Source organism: Acipenser ruthenus, chromosome 7 (genome assembly GCF_902713425.1).
Source record: "Acipenser ruthenus chromosome 7, fAciRut3.2 maternal haplotype, whole genome shotgun sequence".
Lineage (NCBI taxonomy): Eukaryota > Metazoa > Chordata > Actinopteri > Acipenseriformes > Acipenseridae > Acipenser > Acipenser ruthenus.
This window is the reverse complement of record NC_081195.1, coordinates 12,980,974-13,005,207: the sequence shown is the minus strand read 5'-3', so window position 1 is coordinate 13,005,207 and position 24,234 is coordinate 12,980,974. Positions and strand designations below refer to the sequence as shown.

At 36.4% G+C, this 24,234-nt stretch overlaps 2 protein-coding genes across 2 annotated transcripts; one reads left to right on the top strand and one right to left on the bottom strand.

Annotated features, from left to right (window-relative positions):
• Nucleotides 1-227: 227 nt before the first annotated feature.
• Nucleotides 228-2,850, bottom strand: trmt2b (tRNA methyltransferase 2 homolog B). The gene has a single exon (XM_034024471.3). It carries the CDS (start codon nt 2,844-2,846, stop codon nt 1,353-1,355), a length of 1,494 nt encoding a protein of 497 aa, XP_033880362.1. The 5' UTR covers nt 2,847-2,850; the 3' UTR covers nt 228-1,352.
• A 250-nt stretch (nt 2,851-3,100) lies between these two features.
• LOC117414706 (dnaJ homolog subfamily B member 12-like) lies at nt 3,101-16,550 on the top strand. The gene is made up of 9 exons (XM_034024472.3): nt 3,101-3,233; nt 6,025-6,205; nt 7,770-7,915; nt 8,481-8,666; nt 9,355-9,434; nt 10,899-11,008; nt 13,508-13,680; nt 14,189-14,333; nt 14,744-16,550. The coding sequence occupies exons 1-8, from the start codon at nt 3,101-3,103 to the stop codon at nt 14,308-14,310; spliced, it is 1,131 nt and encodes a 376-aa protein (XP_033880363.2). The 3' UTR covers nt 14,311-14,333; nt 14,744-16,550.
• The last annotated feature ends 7,684 nt before the right edge of the window (nt 16,551-24,234 follow it).

Sequence of the window (24,234 nt, the reverse complement as noted above, 5' to 3'; positions counted from 1 at the left end):
TATTGAATGTGTTAACTTGATGTATTTCACTGTTTATATAACATTTTAGAAAGGAAAGGTGGTTGAGTATTACACAATTATCCTGTCTTGACCAGGGCTTGTAGTATTACTTAAAAAAAAAAAAAAAAAAAAAACTGTATACAATTATATGACAAACATTCTGATTAGAGTCTTTATCAGTGTCTTTCAGAAAGACTTCACGTTTCTCATATAATGTAAAAGTAGTATTACCAGTACAAGTGTTTTATTGGTTTAGAAGAGGACTCTCTTATGGGACATCTGCATCAGTGCAATCCTTTTCCTACATATGTTAGTAATAATAAAAAATAACAAAATATATAAATAACAATAATGCAATAATTATAATTATAATAATAGTACCAACATTTAGCTAACAGGTTTATTGGATCAAGCTTGTTAGCATGCTAAACCCTTGCCGGAAGACCTGGATATAACATATACTAAAGTACTTGCATACATTTTTTACTGTTGCACAGCCCTTTTATGTATAAAGCTTACCAATAAGTGCATGTATCTTGATGCAATTGAAGTGCAACATGCAGTCGTCCAACTGCATTGCCTAAATATGTAAACCCATGATCCATCACCAGATAGCAGCAGCTGACTAATGTGGCTGTATTTCAGTAATACGCCAAGTCAACGTAAGTCAAGAACAGTTTTATTAATTAAAACAGACTTTGAAGAAATATGCTTTAAATAACTGACAAGCTTGTGAATAAAGCCCACAATATCATAACTAATGACAGCCACTTTGTCACAAATAAGACTGTGTATTTTGTATGTTTATCCTACACCATTACTCATCCAAATACTGCAGGCATTTTTTTCTTAATGTTTAACTATTGTGTGGCATGTTGACATATACAGGTTTGTTTTGGTTAACCTAGTAAGGTAAGCCATGAGTCTAGTAGTCTGCACACTGTTGTTTGGTTAGCTGTTCAAAACACTAGAAGGTTCATTAAAAACAGGGTTCAAACACATCTATGATCAATTTAATGAACTGAACAGTTTGAGACTAGAGTTTTGGTGGCTGGGTTATGTTGTCATAAAATTCTCTATTGTTGTTTGTGCTTATATCATTATGCTTACAAATTTGTTTCAGCCAGGAAAGAAAATCCTTAAATTTTAATTTCTGATTTAATGTGGAGCTGCACATTTCATAGTGGTCATTTTTTAACTAACTTCAGCTTTATGATTGTTGTCTGTGATTGAAAAGAGACAACCAGGCTAGTAAATACATAAGCAGAAACAGGAATAGAGAGCTATACAGAACACAAATGAGAAGATATAATTCTGTGACTCTAGATTGTGCAGAGTATCCCTTTCCCTTCCTATCTTTCAAAGACCAAAACCAATTCGCAGTGTGCAGTGTGTGGGAACATGTCAACAGGTATGGCTACAGCTGGGACAAAGGGATCACCAAGAAGCTTCTTCTGTCTGTCTGGAGGGCAGCACAGCTCAGCAAAGTTCCTCATTGCTTCCCCATCTGGTTTGCAGGAGATGTAAATAAGCCTGCGGATGGAAGTGCAGTTTCGGATTGCCCGGGTCACTCTGTAATGGAGTCCAGCACGAGACGGGTTCACAATGGCAAAAAGGGGGGCTGCAGAATCCAGCGAGGGCAGTAACTGGGGCAAAACTACTTCTGCCTTCCCCGAGCGGAAGTCACAATTAGAGATTCCATTGAGGGAGGCATTGTGCGCGGCATCCTGCACAGCTTGTTCAATCAGTTCGATGCCAATCACCTGCTCAACCCCCTTGGACAGAGAGAGACCAATAGCTCCTGTTCCACAGCACACATCTATCAAGATGCTGCTTCTGTCAGCCTTGCTCAGCTCACCAACAGTCCTGTATAGAACTTCAGCACCTGAAGTGTTCACCTGGAAGAAAGCGTCAGCAGAGATGCGGAACCTCAGCCCCAGGAGCTCCTCAAAGATATAAGGCTCTCCATACAGTAGTTGGTAGGGGGACTGTTCATTAGTGCAGCGAGTCATTGAGCTCTCCTGGAAGTACAGCGATGTGAGCTGGCAAGCTGCCCCTGGTCCATGGGTGAAGAATTCCACCAGGGTTTCTTTATGGGGCTGGATCTCCTCCTGTGTTAGGTTCTGCGGGTGAAAGTACACAATCGCCATGGTGCTGCCCACTGCGTTGGTGCGCACCGTTATCTCACGCCAGTGCCCGCCTTCATGGAACAAGATACAGGGTTCCAACGGAGACTGACGGATAAATTCCTCATAGAACCGGGCTACTTCTTTGTGCTTTTCTGGCATATTCAAGAGGTGGTCAGAACGAACACAGACAATATTCCGGCCTTTGCCAGTTCCAACATAGAACCCAACAGTTTTGGGGTCACCATCGATCCCTCTGTTCACTGAAAAGGTTGATTTGTTTCTGTACCCACCCAGCACTGGAGATGGCAGGGTGGGCAGCAGTGGGAAGCTGAGCTGGCCCCGGGTCCAGGGCTGTGGGTTCAAGGGGTCAGCATCACCTGAAAGACGGGCTGAGAGCTGCAAGAGAATTCTCTTCTGCTCTTCAAACTTTAGTTGAAGCTGCTTCTCATAACTTAGTCTCCAAAGTGGAGTCACAGCATCCGCAAGCCGCTCCTCCCAGGGAAGGTGGTCATTAGCTGGTTTAGGAGGAAGACTGTGTTGTTTCTTCTTCCTCGTTTTTATCCAGCTTTTAGATTGGTCTTCACTATTTCCAGTGTTTTCCTGACAGATGGTTTTATCAATTACCACACAACTCCAGAATCGCCTGGGGACATGGTACCAAGTCCATATAGGTATTTTCTGCGGCAGAAATTGACACAGGAACCGTACAGTTACCATAATACAGACAGTGCTTGAATATGTACACACCAGTCAAGAGAGTTACAAATCTTAATATTTTGTCTGTTATATATCTCTTTTGCTATTAATACCAGGAGATGGGATACATTTCATCCACACAAAAACAGCAAAATGTGACAATGCGATTCTTATTCCTTTTGCATTTGACGTCTAATTAATGCAACCGAACACGACAGCAATTCCCAGCACGTCATCTGGGCGCGCTCGCCAGCGGAGCTCTTGTTATTTCTGCGATGGAATCAAACAGGGACGAAGCCGAGCGCTGTATCGAGATTGCTGAGACGGCCTTCAGACATAAACAGCTGGAGAAAGCTGTGCGTTTTCTTGAGAAGGCACAGAGGCTATTCCCGACATCTAAAGCACAAGGTAAGCCGAGATACAGAAAAAACTAAAATAGCAAGCTTGAAATTGTACCTAAGGTTTTTTAATACTGCTCCAGATATTGGGGCCCGGCGGAAACTATTATAACTACAAACAGCGCAGGCGTGAGGAAGGTAGCGGCGCACGGGTTGCTGGTAATTGTAGTCATTTATAAACACGCCTCAATCTTTTTATATATATATATTTGTCGCTAATTTAATTGTTACGGTTGTGAATGCTATGACTGTTCACGAAAACCAATGAATCCATTGTGAGCGACTGAGTTAATACATTTCCCCTGGTAGCTTAATTTTGTTTTTAGACCTTGGAAAGGGACTACAAATCCCCGGCCTGCACAACTGTCGAAAAGGTGCAGCGCAAGGCATTTTGATAGTTGTTGTTTTGTAAACATTCCCTGGTTATCTTGGGATAGAGAAACTAGTCCATTGTATTTTATAAAAAAATAAAGTCAGCCTCCATAAAAGAGTTTGCTTTGTTTTGTTGCATTTTTTATTTTATTTTTATACTATGGACTATCGGCTTTTTGACGCCATACTTTAGGGTGCTTTTAAAGAAACTTATAAAAGGTGATTCGACTACATTTCCCAGATCTGTGTTGCAATATGAAGTGTGACAGCTGTAGCAAAATCTGAAATGTTTTACAAGGCTAGGGCTATAAAGACTATTTTTGTTTCTAGTAAAATAAATAAATAAATAAATAAATAAATAAACTGACCTGTTATGATTAAGATTGTATTCATTATTTGGTTTAAATAATGCGTTTAAACAAGCTCGTAACTACAAGATCGTACTCTCATGGGGCCTGCACACAATAGTACTTTTTAGTTTTGTAACTACGATTAAAAAAACAAATAAATAAATAAAAAAACTCAATTTGAAATTGACAATGGCACTACCTATACACTGTTGACATGAAACACAGTGTATATTATACATACTTTGGAAACGTGTACTGTATAGTGTTTATTATGCTAACTTGTTGTACGACTGTTTTTTTCGATTTGTTTAACTTAAAGAAGGTTTTCTTAATTAAGTCATTGCATATTTCTTAAATATGTATTTTGTATAGTTCCCATAGGAGAAAATTCCTCTTGTCTCACATGACAGTTAAGTGTTTCAGTATTTGTTGTAGTGGTAGCTTGCAAATGGATAATTAGATCTAGACTGACACATCCCACAAACGTTTTCCCAAAGATGCAGTATGCTGAAATGTAGTGTTTAGAAGAAGGCAGGACATTCAAGACCAATATAACCTATATTTTTATATTGATTAAGACGTTGCATGTTTATTATTATTATTTAAATTGATTCTTTTGTTGTTAACTGAACTTTGTGAAAGCAAGAAAAAATTATATTGTAGAAGTAATTTGCTACACAAAACAAGCAAGATCGTTGTACGTTTGTGTTAACTTCGGCCACATTGTTTTGCTGTTCCTGAAAAATATGTGAATGCACTTACTGTATGTCTGTACCGCTCAGCAATTCAAAAGCTTAGCCACATTTTACGTGCAGAGCCTTGACAGATTTATCATACTGCAGCCATCTGCAGTCGTCGCTAATTCTAATCCCTTCTGTCGTTTTTGATTGCAAGCACAGTATCCAGCTTCTGACATTGTATCAAATAAAGAATTGTAGCCCCAGCACTTTACAAATTTAAAGCAGTGCTAAACACCTTTTTATTGTGTGTATATATATATATATATATATATATATATATATATATATATATATATATATATAATGTGTGTTTGTGTGTAATTTGTACAAAATATTTCTGAAACTGCAGTGGAAGTCATTATAAACCACTATAACAGTGTGCAGCATAAATTCTGTTCATAAAGTCTTTGAATCATTGGTTATTGGACTACAAACATTTAATTTAGGCCTATGCAGTTTTAGTTTAGTTCAGTCCACGTCTTTTTCCAAAAAAACACTTTTGTGCCGATAAGAGGTCAAACTGCAGTTTGTAGACTGAAATTGTTTACTAAACAACCAAAACATAATTTTCAGCTTGTGAATTAACTATCACAGTTTAGTTTTACTTTAACATTAGTAGTTTGGATTTCCTAGCATTGCTAGCCCTCTATATTTCTATTAACAACTTTTGATTGCATCTGCAATAAAAAATACTTTATCTCATTTTAGTAGCTGTCTGTTACCACTAGCTCGCAGTGGTTTCGCAAATCCAGTATGGTAAATCAACACATTTCCAAAGCTTGCCAAAGTGTAAGACAAGTGTTGTGAAATGGGCTTACAGTTAACAAGATCATGGGGCCATGTGTCGTACTGATAAAACACTAGAGTTCTAGTAAATTAAATTACTGGCACACTAATGCTTTATGAATACATATCAATGTAGCCATTTGATTATATGACTGTGCAGTTTATCACATAATTTACAACACTTTCTTACCTTCAAATTCAAAGAGTTTCTTTATTAAATGGTGTTGACACTTGCAACACTCCATAGAAAATGTTAATTATACTTAAGGTACCACAAAGTGCTTTAGACTTGTAAGTATAAAAAGTGAACTTTGCTCAATGAAGAAGTATGAATTAAATTAAGTACAAGAACAGTACCTAGCATGGAGTGCAGTATTTCTACCAGTTTGCACTGAAACTTAGTAAACTGGGCCCAATTAGAGTTTAATGAGAACTTCTAGTCCCTCGGTGAGAAGCACTGCGTGTGCTAATGGAGCAACACCCCCAGCCCAGCCAGTGGGCATTCACATACACCGTTGTCACATACGGTCAATTTCATTTCCTACTTTTTCAGCTTTGATAGACGCCGTCACGCAGAATGGACAGCCATCAAGCACAAACCACCAGTCCAAGTGCAACGAGTCCACAGGCCCCCGACACAGGAGAGGTGGGGATGAGCCTAGTTCAGCCAGTGGGGATAAGGGAGGAGACAGTGGGAAGACGTACTCGCCAGATCAGCTGGAAGCTGTCAAAAGGTATAGAAATCTGAAGTTTTCTAGTGCGATTGGTAAGTGCATGCAGGGTAGCCTAAGGCAGGTCCACCTTATTTCGCTCATACAAGCTGGACAGTCTGTAATTGCAATGAAATGCCTAAATACACTTTTGTTTGTAAGTGATCGGGATTGTTAGGGTGATTTCAACTTTTACTAGTTGAGTGAGTGGCCTGACCTTAAAAGAAATCTGTTTTTGTTTTTTTGGAAAAACAAGCCTGGCTCTGAACTCACTGTTTGGAAAAGTCTAAAACACCTAGGGTCAGATGTTCCACTGTGGCCAAATTGTCCGCAACATAAATGTATCATGGAGTTGGCCGTTTGCAAGCAGTTTGTGCACAGTGGAAAATGTTGGCCCTTATCTGTTACATATACAGTACAGTAGAACCTGTCATATCTGATTTAATTGGTTCCAGGTGCCCATTAGATATGTAAAAATATCCTATCTCGGAGGGAGTCGTTAGACTACATTGTAGTTCCTTTATTAACATCAGGGTGTTATAAATGAACAATGCCAGGTACATCAGTGTGTCTAAAACACTAAAAGTACGGTACTGCATGTATACTATACAAAGAAAATGATTGCAAAACAAAGCGCTGTAATACAGTATTTGACAATTTCCAAAATAGCATTCCAAAAACAGTTCTTACCGTGTTTTTTCAGTCTATGCCAGAGTAATCTGACAGGTTTTTTTGCACCGTGAGTGTGTTAACTAAAGACAACAACAAGAAAGTGCACACAAACACAAAACTGGCTTTGGAGGTCAACGAAACAAAGCTTGTTTCAGCTTTAACGGTACCGTTATTGGCCTATATTGATCCCTTGCTTTCTTTTATTTAAAATGGTTGTACTGGGCAGTTACGTGAAGTGACAGCTTTTAAAAAGTGAAACTCAATTCCCAAACGCACAGTCTCATTTTTTATGTGCAATTGAATCCATTCTGTCCTGGTAAGAGCTGAATTTAATGTGCATTGATCAGTTTCCATCAGTACTGTTCAGTTGGTAACAGCATGTGTAAATGACACATGCCAGAGGTCCATCGGTTAATAGTGGGTATTGCATCTTATATGATCGGATATGACAGGTTCCACTGTATTTATGCATTTCTCAACAGTTCCAGCAACTTGCATACAATAAGCAGCTATTTGAGTAATACATATTTATCATGTAGTTCTAGCACATTCTTGTGACTATTTGCAGCCATGTACTGTCAAAAATTTAATTAATTGGGTCCAGCAGTTCAATGTAAATGAACATGCTGAAAACCCATCCAGATCCAATGATACCTGTTTTAAATGAGCAAAGTAGTAATGTATTATCCTACCTGTCCTTGATGAGTTTTTCTCGGAGTGCATAGATGTTGGCACTACAGCTTAACCCATTAGTGCAACTGACAACCTTTGAGGCTTGTAATACCCCAAACTGTAAGTGGGTTAGCATGTAAACCTCTGCAAATATATTTCAATCTACAGCTTCCTAATCATATGGTATTTCAACTTGTCTTTCTCAGTAACCTCATTTGTGGTGTTGCTGTTATTTTGTTTCCAGGATAAAGCACTGTAAGAACTACTATGAGATTCTTGGGCTCAGCAAAGATGCTACAGAAGAAGATCTGAAAAAGGCTTATAGGAAACTGGCATTAAAGTTTCACCCAGATAAAAACCATGCTCCAGGGGCTACAGATGCATTTAAAGGTAAACTTTATTGAACATTCTTTATATTACACTTTCTTTTAATTCCCAAATCGGTACTTGAACCTTCAGTACCCACATCCAACATGTTGTTCCGCCCAGGGTCAAATGCTCCAGGAGCATCTACACAAACGTCATCCTAACTTTCAATCACATTTCTACCAAACCTTCATTTAATCCTAACCTAAAGTATCCGATTGCAAAATTGCTGTTGAGTCCACTAGGGACGCTTTCAATATTACTCTCCTCACAACAGATGCTGCTAAAAGTGCAGGTGTTCTCAGAGCATTTAGTATCGGGACATTATAAAATGCATATTTTGGTAGTATTTGGTAGTATTATTACATGATGATTCCCCTGTATACAGTATAGACAGGGTCTACCAATCATGTAATAGGCTGGTTAGTAAGACGACATTATTTCTAATGCATGTTTAATGCTGCCAGTGGATATAGAAAGCATACAAAATAGGGATGCTTAAATTGGATGTTAAATTGATGGTATATGGTGACATGTGTATTGTGTTGCTCAGTGGTTTTTTTACTTGTTTTAAACTGTTTGTCCTCAGCTATTGGGAATGCATATGCAGTGCTGAGTAATGCAGACAAGCGCAAGCGATATGACCAGTTTGGTGAGGAGAAAGTTCACACTTCTCAGCATGGCCACTCGCACTCAGATTTCCACCACGGCTTCGAGGCAGACATCTCGCCAGAGGACCTCTTTAACATGTTCTTCGGAGGTGGCTTTCCGTCAAGTAAGTCCCACTTTAAACCTGACGGATCTAAATTCAGTACCAAAAAGTCATCAGACAAGGGGATTATGACATTATATTTTGATTCCTGTGTTTTGGTCACAATTAGACCTGCCATCCTGCTAAGTGTTAGTCAAGGTGAAAAATCTAATTTCCAGGAGACTATGCAGACCTCAGCGAAATATGATCAGACATATAGCATTCAGCCAGAATACAATAATATAAGAAAAAAACATTTTTCAGATGATCCCTTGCTGAAATATGTCAGCTGGGTGCATTATTGGTAAGTAATTTGCTGTAGTTGTAATGGGCTGTGAGTGAACAAGCAGCCTCATCATAACCACTGTGTTAACAGGAGGATCTCTTGTCCATATATCTAATTATAATTCATTACCTCATACTGCCTGCAGGGGTCAGCAGAATCTGTAACTGTGTTTTTTTAATCTTCATATTATTATTATTATTATTATTATTATACAATTGTTAAATATCACAAAACCTTTGTTAAGACCCACATGATCCAAGCGTAGGTCCTTGAGTTTTCACAGTACTGTCATCTGATTAGTTAAACTGCATTTGGCCTACTTTTCTACGTGAGGACATCTTAATTATAGCCAAGGCAGTATGTAATTCAAGCAGTTTAGTTTTTGTCAGTGTGCTGACAGTTACCATTTATTTTTTTCTCTTAAAGGTAATGTTCATGTGTACAGTAATGGGAGAATGCGCTACACACATCAACAGAGACCAGAGAGGAGGGAACAACAGAGAGATGTAAGGAAAAAAACAATATTCCTTGATTGACTATTTTAGCTTTTTTTGTTTTACAAGATGGCTCCTTCACAGTCATATCGGCACTCTGGCGATGTGTACATTACAGTAAAAGCACCCCTAAATTGCATTGATTTCGGGGTGCTTTGCAAACAAACGTGCCATTGCAATGATGACGTGAAAAAAGTGTTTGCAAAGCACCCCAAAATCAGTGTAATTTAGGGGTGCTTTACTAAAAAACACAATTTTTAAAATAATAAATTGTCCAACGTCTGCTTTTTACAATGTACCACCCCTCGCTGTAAATCCATCTCAATTTTGCATGCAGCTTCGCAGCCAGTTTCAAAGCCGATTCTGCCTCAGTTCCCCAGAAAGATGCAGTTGCGAAGTCAGTGTGTTGTTAAAAGCTGCATGAAGTATGTGCATAAATCATGCAAGTGCGCGCTGTAGCACTGGCAACTAGTAATAATGTTGTCAATAAGTGGCATGCAGTTTCTTATATCAGAATTCCATTAACAATCAAGACTATGGGATGTGATTTTATATATATATATATATATATATATATATATATATATATATATATATATATATATATATATATATATATATATAAAGCCTGTTTTAAGAAATTGAAATTAATACAATTAAAAAAGAATACTGTATTTCTTAGACTACCAACCTAGAGTATAGAAACATAGAGTATCACTAGGTGGCACACTTCAGTTGTGCAGTTGCAAAAAGAAGGCCCCTTTGTATTGTATGGAGTGCATTGTGCAACTAGCAGCCATTTAAGTTACAGACTTATTGGACATTGCAAAAAGTCATAAAAGGGTGTTGAACATGAACGAATACATAACCTTTGATTTAAAATGCATCATAAAATATGTGTAGATGTCAAGAGAAGATCCACACTAAAAAAAAAAATCTGTTCAGTACTGTACCATTAGGAAGAATCTAGTAAGTTTTTCACTGTAAAAATATTCTATATTAATCTAAAAATAGGTATGATCAGCATAAAAAGTAAAAAAGCAGCATGGCCTAGCATAAACACAATACTGGTTTAGAGGAGATGCTGGTTAACTTCTCTCAAGTTAATTAAAAATGAGTTCAATTAATCAGAAACAAGGACAGAATCTGATCTTGATTTCAAAATGTTTAAACAAATAAAAAGTGCAACAGTACAACAGGGTGGAGATATGTAACTGATAAACACACCTCCTGAAAACTCATGTTGACCATCTTTTTAACAAAAGAACAGACTTGAACAACAAAAGCATTCTACAAAGACGTTTTTATAGAACTGTTTTTCCTAATTCTGGTCATTCAAACTGTATTCTCAGTCCCACTGTCTCTTTCTCAAGTGGTTGTCAGGCATGAATGGTTTCTGTATATTCAAGACAGCATGTTTGTTGAAGTGCTTCTTGTGGGGGCCATCAGTCTCACATTTCTGTTTGTATTGTGTAGGGGGGCCTGGCACTTCTCGTACAGCTGATGCCCATCCTGATCCTCATTATAGTTTCAGCGCTGAGCCAGTTGATCGTCTCCAGCCCTACCTACAGTCTTAGCCTCAGGCCGTGAGTACATCTATTTTCTTGTTTTGTCAAAAGGGTTCAAATAAATGAGGCAGCCTCCAAATGTTTGGGTACTAACCACTAAATGTTTGAATCCCTGACCAAGTTCTGAAGTACTTCATTAAAATAATTTCACTAATTTAACTTATAATGGTACAGTACTTCAAGAGTGTCCTTCCCATGGTATATAGTACAGTGGCCTTCTCTGTTGCAACAACCCCCAAGACACACACACACACACACACATACATATATTAAGCTTGCCCTCCCCAAAGTGATTGATTTATTGTTATGTCCAGCCAAATAGATTGATTTATTTCCTTTGCTTAAACTGGATATAGGATGGCGAAACTCGTTGGCTAATCCTGGGTAAATAATTTAGAAAGACAAAAAAAATCTGATTAGTCTCATGAGCTTCGGATATGGCCTAATCTAATCCATGAGCAGTATTTTACTTTAAATCTTATAATTGAAACCTTTAATATTGAAGTATACTGTGTCCACAATGGCAAGCTAGTTGTAAACTGTTCTATATTTAACATTTGTTTCATATATCTAAGCTGTTAGAAAAACTTGAAACTTACCTTTCAACAACTGTGTTTTATTTTTGACAAATTGTGACCTTTTGTACTGTTTTGGACAAGCCATGCAACACATGGTTAAATATTAAATTAGTCAAGTTTCTTTCTTCTCATGTTACGATGCTTGCTTGGTTTGAATCCACAATTTACACTCACTGTAACCCTAAATTACTAAACAGTAAAACTTTGAGTCAGTAACATTTGCTAACATTAATGGCATTCATTTTCAGTATTGCATACATTTGTTAGATTGTAAAGTTTAAGCAATTCTTCAAATTATTTTAAGTTTTAGACTAACTACATGGAACAGGGTCTGTCTATAATATGACTGCCTTGGTCCATGCAGCCCCTAGCAACTGAAATAGGGGAAGGGTGCTGGCTAACAGTTTGACTGTTGGATTGCTTTGGCATCCTGAAACTATAAAGTATTGCATGCAGGCAATAAAAATGTGCATTATAAATATCATATGGGAGATACTGAAATTGAAGAAGGGAACTATGAAAAATACCTAGGAGTTTATGTTGACTCAGAAATGTCTTCATCTAGACAATGTGGGGAAGCTATAAAAAAGGCCAACAAGATGCTCGGATATATTGTGAAGTGTTGAATTTAAATCATGGGAAGTAATGTTAAAACTTTACAATGCATTAGTAAGACCTCACCTAGAACATTGTGTTCAGTTCTGGTAACCTCGTTACAAAAAGGATACTGCTGCTCTAGAAAGAGTGCAAAGAAGAGCAACCAGAATTATCCCGGGTTTAAAAGGCATGTCGTATGCAGACAGGCTAAAATAATTGAATCTATTCAGTCTTGAACAAAGAAGACTACGCTGCGATCTGATTCAAACATTCAAAATCCTAAAAGGTATAGACAATGTCGACCCAGGGGACTTCTTTGACCTGAAAAAAGAAACAAGGACCAGGAGTCACAAATGGAGATTAGATAAAGGGGCATTCAGAACAGAAAATAGGAGGCAGTTTTTTACACAGAGAATTGTGTAATGTTGTTGAAGCTGACACCCTGGGATCCTTCAAGAAGCTGCTTGATGAGATTCTGGGATCAATAAGTTACTAACAACTAAACAAGCAAGATGGGCTGAATGGCCTCCTCTCGTTTGTAAACTTTCTTATGTTCTTCTTCTTATGTTCTTATCTGGGTCTTTTGTATTTACCTATCCAAGGCCTCTGACATTTAAACAGTCAGTGAAGTGGCTGTTCTTCCCAGGATTACTGAAAATGGCCTTTGTGGCCACACCCATCACAGTCAGCACTGTGAGCAAGTTCCTCACAGTGATCTGTTATTGGCCTCCCTGTATATGAGTGCCATTTGATGACAAAAATGCTGGTAAACTTTGGTCTTGTGTAGGAATATTTCAACCAGCTGCAGTCAAACATATAGACATTTGTTCAGAGTACTTTTTTACTAGTTATACTGTGATTTAAAAAAAAAGACTTGATTTGTACCACCCTCAGATCATACAGTAAGATGTGAAAGTTATTATTAAGATGATGAATCCATATCTTTCTACATATCTACTGTATATGTTTGGCTTTGTGTATTGAAAGCATGGTGATGTTAACAGTGTTTTTAACTGGCATTTCCTAGATTTATGTAGCCTAACACAATTTTCAGATGAGCAGTTACAGTTTTGTTTTTAAATATCGTCCATATTATATTAAATGGTTGACGTCAGAGATATGAAAGTAACAGGATCCTATAAACTTCCTCCGCTAATAACAGACTCAAATGTAAGAAACTGCCTGTTCTTTATATATATATTTAAAGCAAATGTTCTTGATTTCTTTAGACACTAAATGCAAACTTAATGGGGCTCTCCTGGTAAATGACAATTCATTGATTGACTCGCTTGCTAGTGTATAGTTTGAGACCTCATCTCTAACTTGTGTATTTCAAATGTAGGTCAGTGGGCCACACTCATAAGCGACAAACGGAGCTCCTGAAGGTGCCTTACTATGTCTCGGCACACTTTTCCGAGGAATACACTGGGATGAATCTCAGAAATGTGGAGCGGAATGTAGAGGATGATTATATTTCTAGCCTCAGAAACAACTGCTGGAAGGAAAAGCAACAGAGTAAGTTTATGATGACAAAAATAATTAAAAACTTTCATCAATAGCAAGGTCACTTATAGAAGGTTAACAGAATTCTAGAATGTAACTGTATCAACACAACCTTACTCTGTTCTTATTTTTTAAAATGGAAGAAGCTTTCCAGCTACAAGATAAAAGACACGTTCTTAATCCATGTTTGACACTTTTTCAGAACATGTTTCTTTATTCAAATCTTATGATTCAGTGTTTATAGCCACAATATACAGTCAAACCTGCTAATATTAATTCTGTAACTGTCTCCCTCTACTCATTACCACCACATTAAAATGTCTCTGCCAGAACATTATTATTATTATTATTATTATTATTATTATTATTATTATTATTATTATTCATGCTTATTTTGTCAGGTTATTGGTCAGCTCAACTTATTTTTGTTCTGTCCCTTTTGAAGTGATGGATGTTTAAAGGACTGTATACTAAACTTTTAACCCCAGTGTTCAACATGAGATTGTTATTTCTCCTCTAGAGGAAGGTTTGCTGTACAGAGCTCGGTATTTTGGAGATGGAGAGCTTTACCAAAGGGCACAGAAGATGGGCACTCCTAGCTGTGCCAGACTCTCAGAAGTCCAGGCTTCATTGCACGGATAACGACACCACTGCCACAAAGATAGGTATGCCATTTTACTCAAGCACAGCCTCCCTTCCTGTGAACCATTGATTTATATAGGACATTTAAAACTGCCACTACTTTGTCAGTAGGTGCTGTGTAAAGTGGCTTTTATTGTTATTTTTAAGTTTTGTCAAAATGCAAGGTTTATCTTTCAATACCACTGACCTGCATACAGGTCAAGGAAAGATAACTTATTTCACCGAATGTTACCTTGGGTAAGGTTGTCCAAGATTAGTGTTAGTGTTAGAACACAATTAGTGTTAGTGTTTTTATCAATTACTATGGCCAGGTTGAGGAACAAAATTGCAATGTTTATATTTTTAATTTTAATTTAGGTGTAGAAAAAATGCTTTTTCTTTAGACAGTAGAATGATTTTTTTTTTTTTATGTTAACATGTCTGTCTCCTTTAGGTTGTTTTGGGGGAGTCATTGAAGCCTCATGAATGATGCTGTTGGACTGTATTATAAATATAATAATTTTTTGTCCGAGCTGTTACCAAAATTGGACTGTAGAAAATATACAAAAGGCCCTTGTCATAATAAAAGTCCACGGGACAACACATTTAGGCCCAAAAAAGGCTAGACTGCCCTTTACCCATCACACTTCTGTAGTTGAACCAATATTTTCATGAGGACTGTAATCATGGAAACACATGGAAAGCCAAAAGGCTGGGTGCAAGAAGATAGCTGGAGATCACAATGTTGTCTTCCAACAGAAGAACATTAATATGCTTAAGTGGAATGAAGCAACAGAAATCTGAAACTTAATTGGAATTTATTATGATGTAACAGCTGTTTTTGATTGGCGTGTATCTATGTCTGAGAATGACTTTTCCCTTCAGTCTATTCTTGTGCAAGTGTATTAAATCATGAATTCAGTGTGAGTAATACAGGATCAGTACAGAATGGAGGGATAAACTGTAGCATTGTTAGCATTTTTTTTTTCTCAGCCAGCCACTGATTGTGCCAGTCAATGACAATTATTGTTTCATCTCTATAGTTTATATTTGTATATATGTTGTACTTTTAACTACGCAGGGACTAGATTTAAATTATTTAGCTTCCTTCTTTCTAATTTAATAAATTGTACCATGTGAATTGAAGTATGCCAATTAGTATTTAAAATAATTAATTAAATATGCGCTATTTATTAAAACATAATCATGTGAAATTCCCTTTTTTTTTTTTTTTTTATAAAGACAATTAAAGCATGTGCTTATTTTAGCAGACAACTTCACTGTGGATTTTCCGAGGCTAGGTATTTATAAGAGATGAGAATATATTTTCAGTTTTGCTTTGTTGTGGATATATCTGGGTGTATTGAAATAATGGACAATCACAAACTTACTTTAAATGGTACTTCCATTTGTAATAATGTATATCAAAATGGGGCTTAAGATGTTTGGATATGAATTTAATAATATACAGGGTGATTGTAATACCTTTGGGGAATATCAACAAAGTTTTTTTTTTTTTTTCTGATAAAGTATAATACATAAAAGGCTTAACTACAAAAGAATGTAGTAAAAAGATAAAGATAAGCGAATTGTATTTTAGTGTCAAACACACATGATTATGGGGCACTGCAGATTTAACTGTCTATTTTTTTAACAACAGACTTGAAACCTCACTGACATTTTAACTGCAGCCATCTGGAAATAAAGCAAAACAAAACAGAATCCAAACCTTCAGAGAAACAAACATTAAACCACCCTGGTCTCGCCACACCACTAATGGCAAACATTGTCCAACTTTATATCCCGAAGGGAGACCCTTTTAAAAATAAATGTACTTTAAGATACTGGGACATGTTTCTTAAGAGTCATGTCCGGTTCATCAGTACCCACTTCCGGTACGGTAGATGTGTTTAAAGACAGATTTTAGAACTTGATGGTTGTTAATACTGACAGAACTGGAGCAATTTAGTGTTCCCAAATAGGATGTGCCAACAAATAAAGTTTAAGAATTGACATGAAAACAATTGGCATTAATAATCTAATTTAGCTATCATTTACTTTGGTAGTGTTGCGGCTTACTGTTTTTTTATGCAAGTTGTCCTTAGTGAAATAAGAACTTTAACATTAAGTTTAACATGTTAGCCTGTCTTTTTACGTTCAGTTGCCGGAAAATATTCTTGGTGGATTACAACATTTGATAAGAAAACATTATATAGTTAGGTATACTGTGGTGTTTCTATTAAAATATATATACTTATGAACAGCTGTTTGTTTTCATATTCATTTAATGCTATCTATAGCTAAGTGACATCCATTGGATGTCTGTTGGCAATTCTAAATTTGCCAAAAGGTGCATTTTTTATTTTTTAGGGGAAGGCCAGTCACTTAGAAATATTTGACAGGGTACCAATAAATCAACTCATAATCAATAGTGCCAGCACTGTTTAGAGAGGGTTCATTATTACACAAAAGCAAGGTTTAACTTAACAGAATGTTTATAAACACTGTACAAAATATCATTCCTTAAATAGTCCTTGAAAGTAGGGTCAAATATTATAATTTGTAAGAATGCTTTTGCAGAAAATCCCAGGAAGGTAACAAAACATATTTATTTATTACTGCACCAAAGGACATAAAATATCCTTTTTGAGACTTTGTTATTTTCAATCTGTAAGCTTAAACTATTTTATTGAAAGATAACTGAAATTGAATGTACTGCTGCAAAATATAGTTCAAGAATACTGCTGGTGTTGGGGTTGGTGACACAGTTCCAGCTGGGGGAATCTAAAAATAAAATCAGTTGTTTACATTTCAGAAGCAGCAGCTGCAAGGATTTGCATGTACAAGGAGTAGGTTAAAACAATTGGATACAAAAAAAGAAGAATCGCCATCAGACTGCCAACTTAAACACATTGCACTTCACCCTTTTCTAAAACCAACAGACTCTTTTACCGCTCTCGTCAGCAAGTCTTTTAGTTCATCTTCATCCTCTAGACCTCTTGGTAAGAAGATGCCCATCATGCATGTTGGAGCACGTGGCATCCTCCTGCAGTCTTCCTCCTGTTCATACAAATTGATGGAAGGTCTTCTTGGAAATCCTAACGGAGGTATAGCATCAGCACCAGTTATTGAAGGTCAGCAGATCTTAATTCTGTTTCATTTTCTATTAGAAAATATAACAATAATAAGATTGACACATCTGTAATGCTTTATTATTTATAAGCATGCAGAGTACATGTGGTTAAGCCAAGGAAAGCTTGACCCAGGCTTAAGTCCATTATCTAGAACACCCAAATGCAATGAGATGTGTGCATTTCGGAGGGTAATCCTAAACATAATGCCAAATATATTTTTTGCTGTAACTGTTTTGTTGCTGAGGTTCAAAGGTAGTCTCATATATAAATAGTATTCCTGTAGCAAATCATGTTGCTTTACACTTGGTCTTAAACCTCATAGAAGGTTAAATTAGGCTTAGGTTCTTTTGATTCAATTGAAATATTGGCGGTGTTTACATGCAAGTTTTAATCGTGCTACTATAGTGCATTCATAACGTGTCACGCACAAATGACGCATGATTGTGCTCGTTCCAAAAGTACACGGCAAAAAAAGTGTTTGACTTAAGTTACATTACACCATTACACTTTGGTAAAGCACAGTAATGTGCGCGCTAATTGGCCTAATTAGTCCCATAGCAACAAACTCCACAGTGGTGCAAAATACTTAACGATAGACTTTCATGAAATAACACGACACCTCCTCCACTTCCCCTATGTAAAAGAATGCTCTTCTCTGGGATATGGTATTTCTGTCCTCTGTAGCGTAAGATTTTCCTTATCCCAGTCTTACTAATACAAATCAGTTAAATATTCATCCATTATTATCAATCCGCTTCTCTTGATGAGGGTCGCGGCTAAATTATATATAAATTGCATATAGAGATGTTGATTTATACCATTATTTATTCATTTCAGTGTATTATGAACGATGCATGAGAACGACTAGATCGTTATGACCAGCACTATTATCATAATAATAATACTACGAATAATGTAGCTTTTTTCCCGCAGGATGTTTCAAGCTTCCACCCCTTCTGACAGCAGCAACACCAGGTCTGCTGGAGGGATGAGGAAACTCGTTCCCTCCTCCACATTATTGCAGACCTGGGGGTTATGGATGAACTGGATCGACCTCGCCAAAGAAATGCCATCATTTTCACCAGTATTACCAATGCTCTGGCTGAACTTGTTATAAATAGAACGCTGCTGCAGGTACGAGATAAATTCAAGAAACTGAAATATCTGTACCTGCAGGAGAGAAAACGTTTTTATTGCACTTATCCCTGAAATAAACCCAGTTCATATAGTTTCAATTATTAAACTGTACAAAGATTTTCACTATCACGCAATTTACCACACACTCTTCCAGTTACTAAAAATGTAACACAAAAGTAGAATAAAAATGTTACTACTGAATAAACCAAAACATTATTCATTGTTTCAAATGTCTAATTTAAATCAAGGTTACTCTTATTTCATAGACATGTCTCATTGATCAGCCTGAACTTAAGTCTTGATTGCCCTAACTAGATAGCCTTTATTACACTGCATATTCCATATTTTGCCTAGTTTATTCAGGAGGGCGAACACTTTTGTCTTTGACTGTATAACTAAACGTTCACACACTTTCAATGCAATTTCAGAAATACAGAGCCCTGCACATTAAAATTGTCCAATCTTCTTACAATACCTTTACTCCCATGGTACAAGCATCAGCACAAGGCCAAGCTACCAGAGAGTGATGTTTGTGCTTGCAGTTTGTTAATATACATACTATCTCTATGTGAAGACTGCTCATTTTTAACAGGGCAGAGCTCCATACTTCAGAAGTGAAATAACTGGCTTTGGTTAACAGACTTTAATCAGAGGGTTATCATAGTGGTTTATAAAAAAACTTGACCTCACATTAAACTGGTAAAATCACTAAAAAAATATATACAATTATAAAACACTAAACAGAAAATTGCTTTTAAAATTGTAAAATGTCCACTGCAAGGAAGTGATTGTTTAAGACTTACCTGAAATACAGAAGTATCATGAGGTAGAATTTGCTTCTTGGTGGGGTCTCCCCAATTGAGGCATTACATTTATTGTGTTTTCATGCATACTAATGTATGCAATATTAAATACAGTGTGATTAGCTTTACATTTATTTAAGCCAGATAAATAGATTATGATAAATTGATTTTTCTAATTCAACCTACAGGAACATTTTCCAAACTAAAATCTTATTATTTAAGTTCTCTCTCTTGCAGGGATGTTTTTAGCTGTTTAAAATCAGTACTTACCTGCAAAGGCAGTAGGATGTCTGTTTGGTAAAATATAAAGTAGGCTTCGTCCAACCTGCTTTTCCAACTCCTCAACAGAAGATCCTTTTATCAAAATTATATTGCGACTTTTGTCTGATCAGTTTACTTGCCTTGTATCTCGAAAGGCTTCATTTGAACCCAGCTGTGATTCTCTGGTACCTCTTGTACAGTACAGATGTTTTTACTACACTACGTTTCAAATTGATGTACACTGCTTTGTAAAGTGCTTAAAGGTGGAATGGTCTCAGATTACATACTGCAAGGAAGTTATGGAGAGTGTGGATGGTGATTTCTACAGTATGAGGCAAAGTCATTTGGATCTCCTAACTCAGCCCTCCAAAACACTTGTATGTGTGTGTATATACAATTGCGTGTAAACTTAGTTTTAAAACTTCATATGCAAGAGATGCAAAAATCATTGTACATGTTTTACATCCTATGACAAATATAAATCGCAATGCAACACTTTATCAGGCACAGTTTACTGTCGGAGGTGTAAAGCTGTGCATGTCCACCCTAAAAACACACATTTGATCCCGTCTTTCTCACTGTGGTGTTATTTCTTGATGAGGTCCTGTGACATTTTCTCCTCGGTAGCCTTTAGCCCAGTGGTAATTAATCCTCTAGCCACAGTCCTGCAGGTGTTCTAGGTATCTTTAAATTTACAGTGGCTAAAGACCTGGATGATCATGTTAATGATAACCAGTGAAGCAAGTAGTTGGTCCAATTAAGTAATTCAAACCTTGTATGGAATGAACACCAGCAGACACCCGTGTCTCTCGTGAACAAGGACTGAGTGCCCCTGTAGCCTGATTCAGCGCTCAGCCAGTGCTGTAGTGGATGTCACTTTGATCTTCTGTGCATCTAGTCTAGTTGGCTAAAAAAAAAACACCTCATGTTGAGTTTGTTGGAGAAGCAGGTGATTATGTTGGGCCCCAATGTGAATTTTTCAGGTCTGTCATACTTGAATTTTCTTTTACAGAGCACTGGTATAACACAAAATCAAGAGAAATGTTTGTTTGCCTGAAAAAAACTCCTCTAAGATGCCTCAGGCTATTTGTGTACAAGTGAACAGACTTTAATATTTACAAATGTCAGTAGAAACTCCAGAATACCTTTTAATCTAATAAATAATTTAAATGCATTTTCTTTACATCTCTCATACTGAATTAAGGAACTAAAAGTGTGCATTAGGTGTAATTTATTTAGAACATGATTTGTTTTATTTATGACAGTTTAACGTACCCGTTTGATGTCATATTTAACAACAGCGTTTTCCCCTCTTGATAGGCTTCTTACGTTAGGGATGCAGTCCAGTTTTGGAACCTTTGAAGGTCAGCCAGGGCAACTGTTTTTCACTTACGATCAGGGAGCTTAAGAGAAAAGGCAGCACTACTGCAGGGAAGCTGGTGGCCTGGCCTCTGGCACATGGAGGACCAGGGATAAGTGCACTAAACACAACCCTGTATAAATTTTGTGGCCAGGCTGCACAATTAGATAAATTTGATTGCAGTGTTCTACCTGATGCAGACATACAGCTGAAATTGCAAAAGATAGAGTTGGTAAATGGTTGATAAACTGTACCAACCATTATCTTGATTTTTACTGCCCTGCTGCTTCAGAAAATAGATTTTTTAAAGAAGCTATCCAGTACTATTATTCTAGTTCTAGAGTAATATATTCTTGTGGCCCACCTAATACAGATTTAGCATTGGTGCTAGACCAATGAAGTAAAGCCTACTTTTTTTTTTTCTTTAATGTAGCATATTGTCAGAAACTGTACAGTATCCTGTATTTCCTTTTCTTTTTCAAACTTTAGAGGGCTTAGGAAATTTCTTTTTTATCCTGCAGATTTTACAATGCAGATCAGAGGATAATCTGGAAGGCCTTAAACAAACTTTTGGCAACTGGATAAGTGACTGTGATATTCCAAGCATTTTCACACCTTAGGTTCAGGATATTGGGAAAATATATGCGGGTGTAGTCAAGCACTACATTTTCCATAGGTATTATTCCATACTACATTTCTCAAATGTTAAACTATATCAAATTAATATTTGTATTAAGTGCCTCAGATAACTTGAACAATGGATGGCACATTTTATTTTGACATAAAAATCCCTGAAAAGCCTAAGTAAAACTAATAACAACTCCATAGCTAACCTAATAAATAAAACCTAAGCTTGTAATTATTCCCTTATAAAAACTATCCCACAGCACTTCAGACGTAACTTTGCAGTAGGATTGCAATAGCCGTAATGATTATATGGTACTACTGCATTGTACTAGATAGTTTATGGGTCCTATTTTGAAGCATTAGCTTTAGCCTTCAAAACACCAAGTGTGCCATAATATAGTAAGGATTGCAGTTTCCCTGATTAAAAGAGAGTTTTCTCCCTTTTAATTAATTTTAATTCCCCTTTAAAAACGTGAGCTGCGAAAATATCGTGTTTGATATCTTGTTTTGAACCACAAAGAAAAACGATCGGAGAGAAAAACGAATCCTATAAGGCAGTACAGACTGTACATTGTACACAACATTTACATGGAGTGAAGCTCATAACACTTTTTTTTTTCTTATTTGACTGGTAATTTTTATTTTTACACCCTATGTTCAAAAATAACTGTCCTAAAGACAACTCGGTACTACATTTTGCTGACCATGATGATGTGCAACTCAAGTGTGCCTGCTAATGAAAATTTAAAAAACACTTTTGTTGTCAAGAATCATGCGAGGTAAGTGTGGATAATGCAGAATTCTAATCTGGTAGAAAATAAATGTTTGATTAATCAACAATAATGTGTTGTGCTCTTATTTGAGACAATTTAAAGGTGTCATTTATTGTGTCTAAAAATAACTGGAATAGTTTTTTTTTTTTTTTTTTATGAGTCGCTATACACATAAATTCACACACTTTGGCATTTTTTTTTTTTTTTTTGATAAAACAAAGTTGTACATATTGTCCCTGCAAGTGCATGTCTGACACTCTACTGGTACTTTTTTTTTTTTTTTTGTAAAGAAAGAATTGCTTGGTTGCAACTAATCTCCATCCCCTCCTCCAAGAACAGCCGTGCCTCGTAACATTGCAACCGGAGGCTGAGTAAACACTTGTGATACACTGACGTTTGCCGTCTCTGCCGGGTCCCTCCCACTCTCCAATGTTTCAAATTAATGATGCTGGATTAGACTGGACTAGACTGGACTGGACTAGACTGTCGAGGCATTTTCACTCCCCTGCCGTTTCAGAAAAAATTGTACTAAGGACTTGAACAGAGCCTGTATAAATTATATTATGCGAACACATATTTAGGAGGAATACTTTTTGTGAGAAAAGTCAAGAACAGTTTTAAGTGCTTTTAAAACTCATTAACATCGACGAGCAATGTACTCGCGCAAAAAAACAATTAACAGCCTGCTAGGTTCATTGTCGGTACATAATTAATTATGTTTAAAATACACACACACACACACACACACATATATATATATATATATATATATATATATATATATATATATATATATATATATATATATATATATATATATATTCAAAATGTGTTCTTAATCTCATTGCGATTAAATTTATTACATAAATGATATGAATAAATAAACAATGATACGTAAATAATATGTAAAGCTTTGACAAACGTTCAAGTAATCACATTTTTATAGAAGTCAACTGGACTATTCATTCAACTAAAACGTTATCATTTATTTGATTCACAGTTCACACAGGTTATCCTTATGTCATGTGCATTTACAGTGGTATATTAAACAGTATATATTTGACTGCTTTAATGTTTGGAATAACTATATAAACCAATGCTCAGTAGCCTATAAAACTGAAATGAATGTTGTTTTCACATTCTGTAGTGTACATGTTCCATCTCACGAAGTAAAGGCAAGACACGTATCACAAACCTCAGAACGATCAAATTGCCTGACGTCACATCCTTGAACATCCTGTACACAACTACTCACGACATGTACATGCAGCATTAAAAGCATTGCGAGATTACTGGGAAGTACACATATTTCTCATTCGAGTCACACAATAAACATCCAGTCTGGAAAATATGCAAGGTTGTCAGGATTCTTCATTGTTGTTAAAAGTTAAATTAAGAACCCAATTTAGTGTGTTCTTAATTGTAAATGTTTCTATAGGGTATAAAAGAGTGTTTATCATTCATGTTTTAAAAATGATACTTAGATTGTCATAAAATAGTCAATTAAACTTTCTATTTAGAAATTTAAAAACATATGTTTCGTTAAACAGCCCTTAGCATAGCCTAATGTCTGCATTTGTTTCATATGGCAACATGTGCTTCAAACGTTCTAATCAATAATATTTTATTAAAATGATTGCAGAAATAAAGCTCCATTGTCTGGCAGATGTCACCTCCAAAATGCAACCGTTAATAACATTGTGGGAAATATGAGCTCAGTAAAGAAAATAAAAAAATGTTTAAAAAAATCTCAAAAACACCATCTGCACCAGCCTAGTGTACATTAATAGGAGTGTGGTGCTTGTCCTGGGATCTGAAAGCCAAACTCCAAATTTCCAGTTTCAAACATC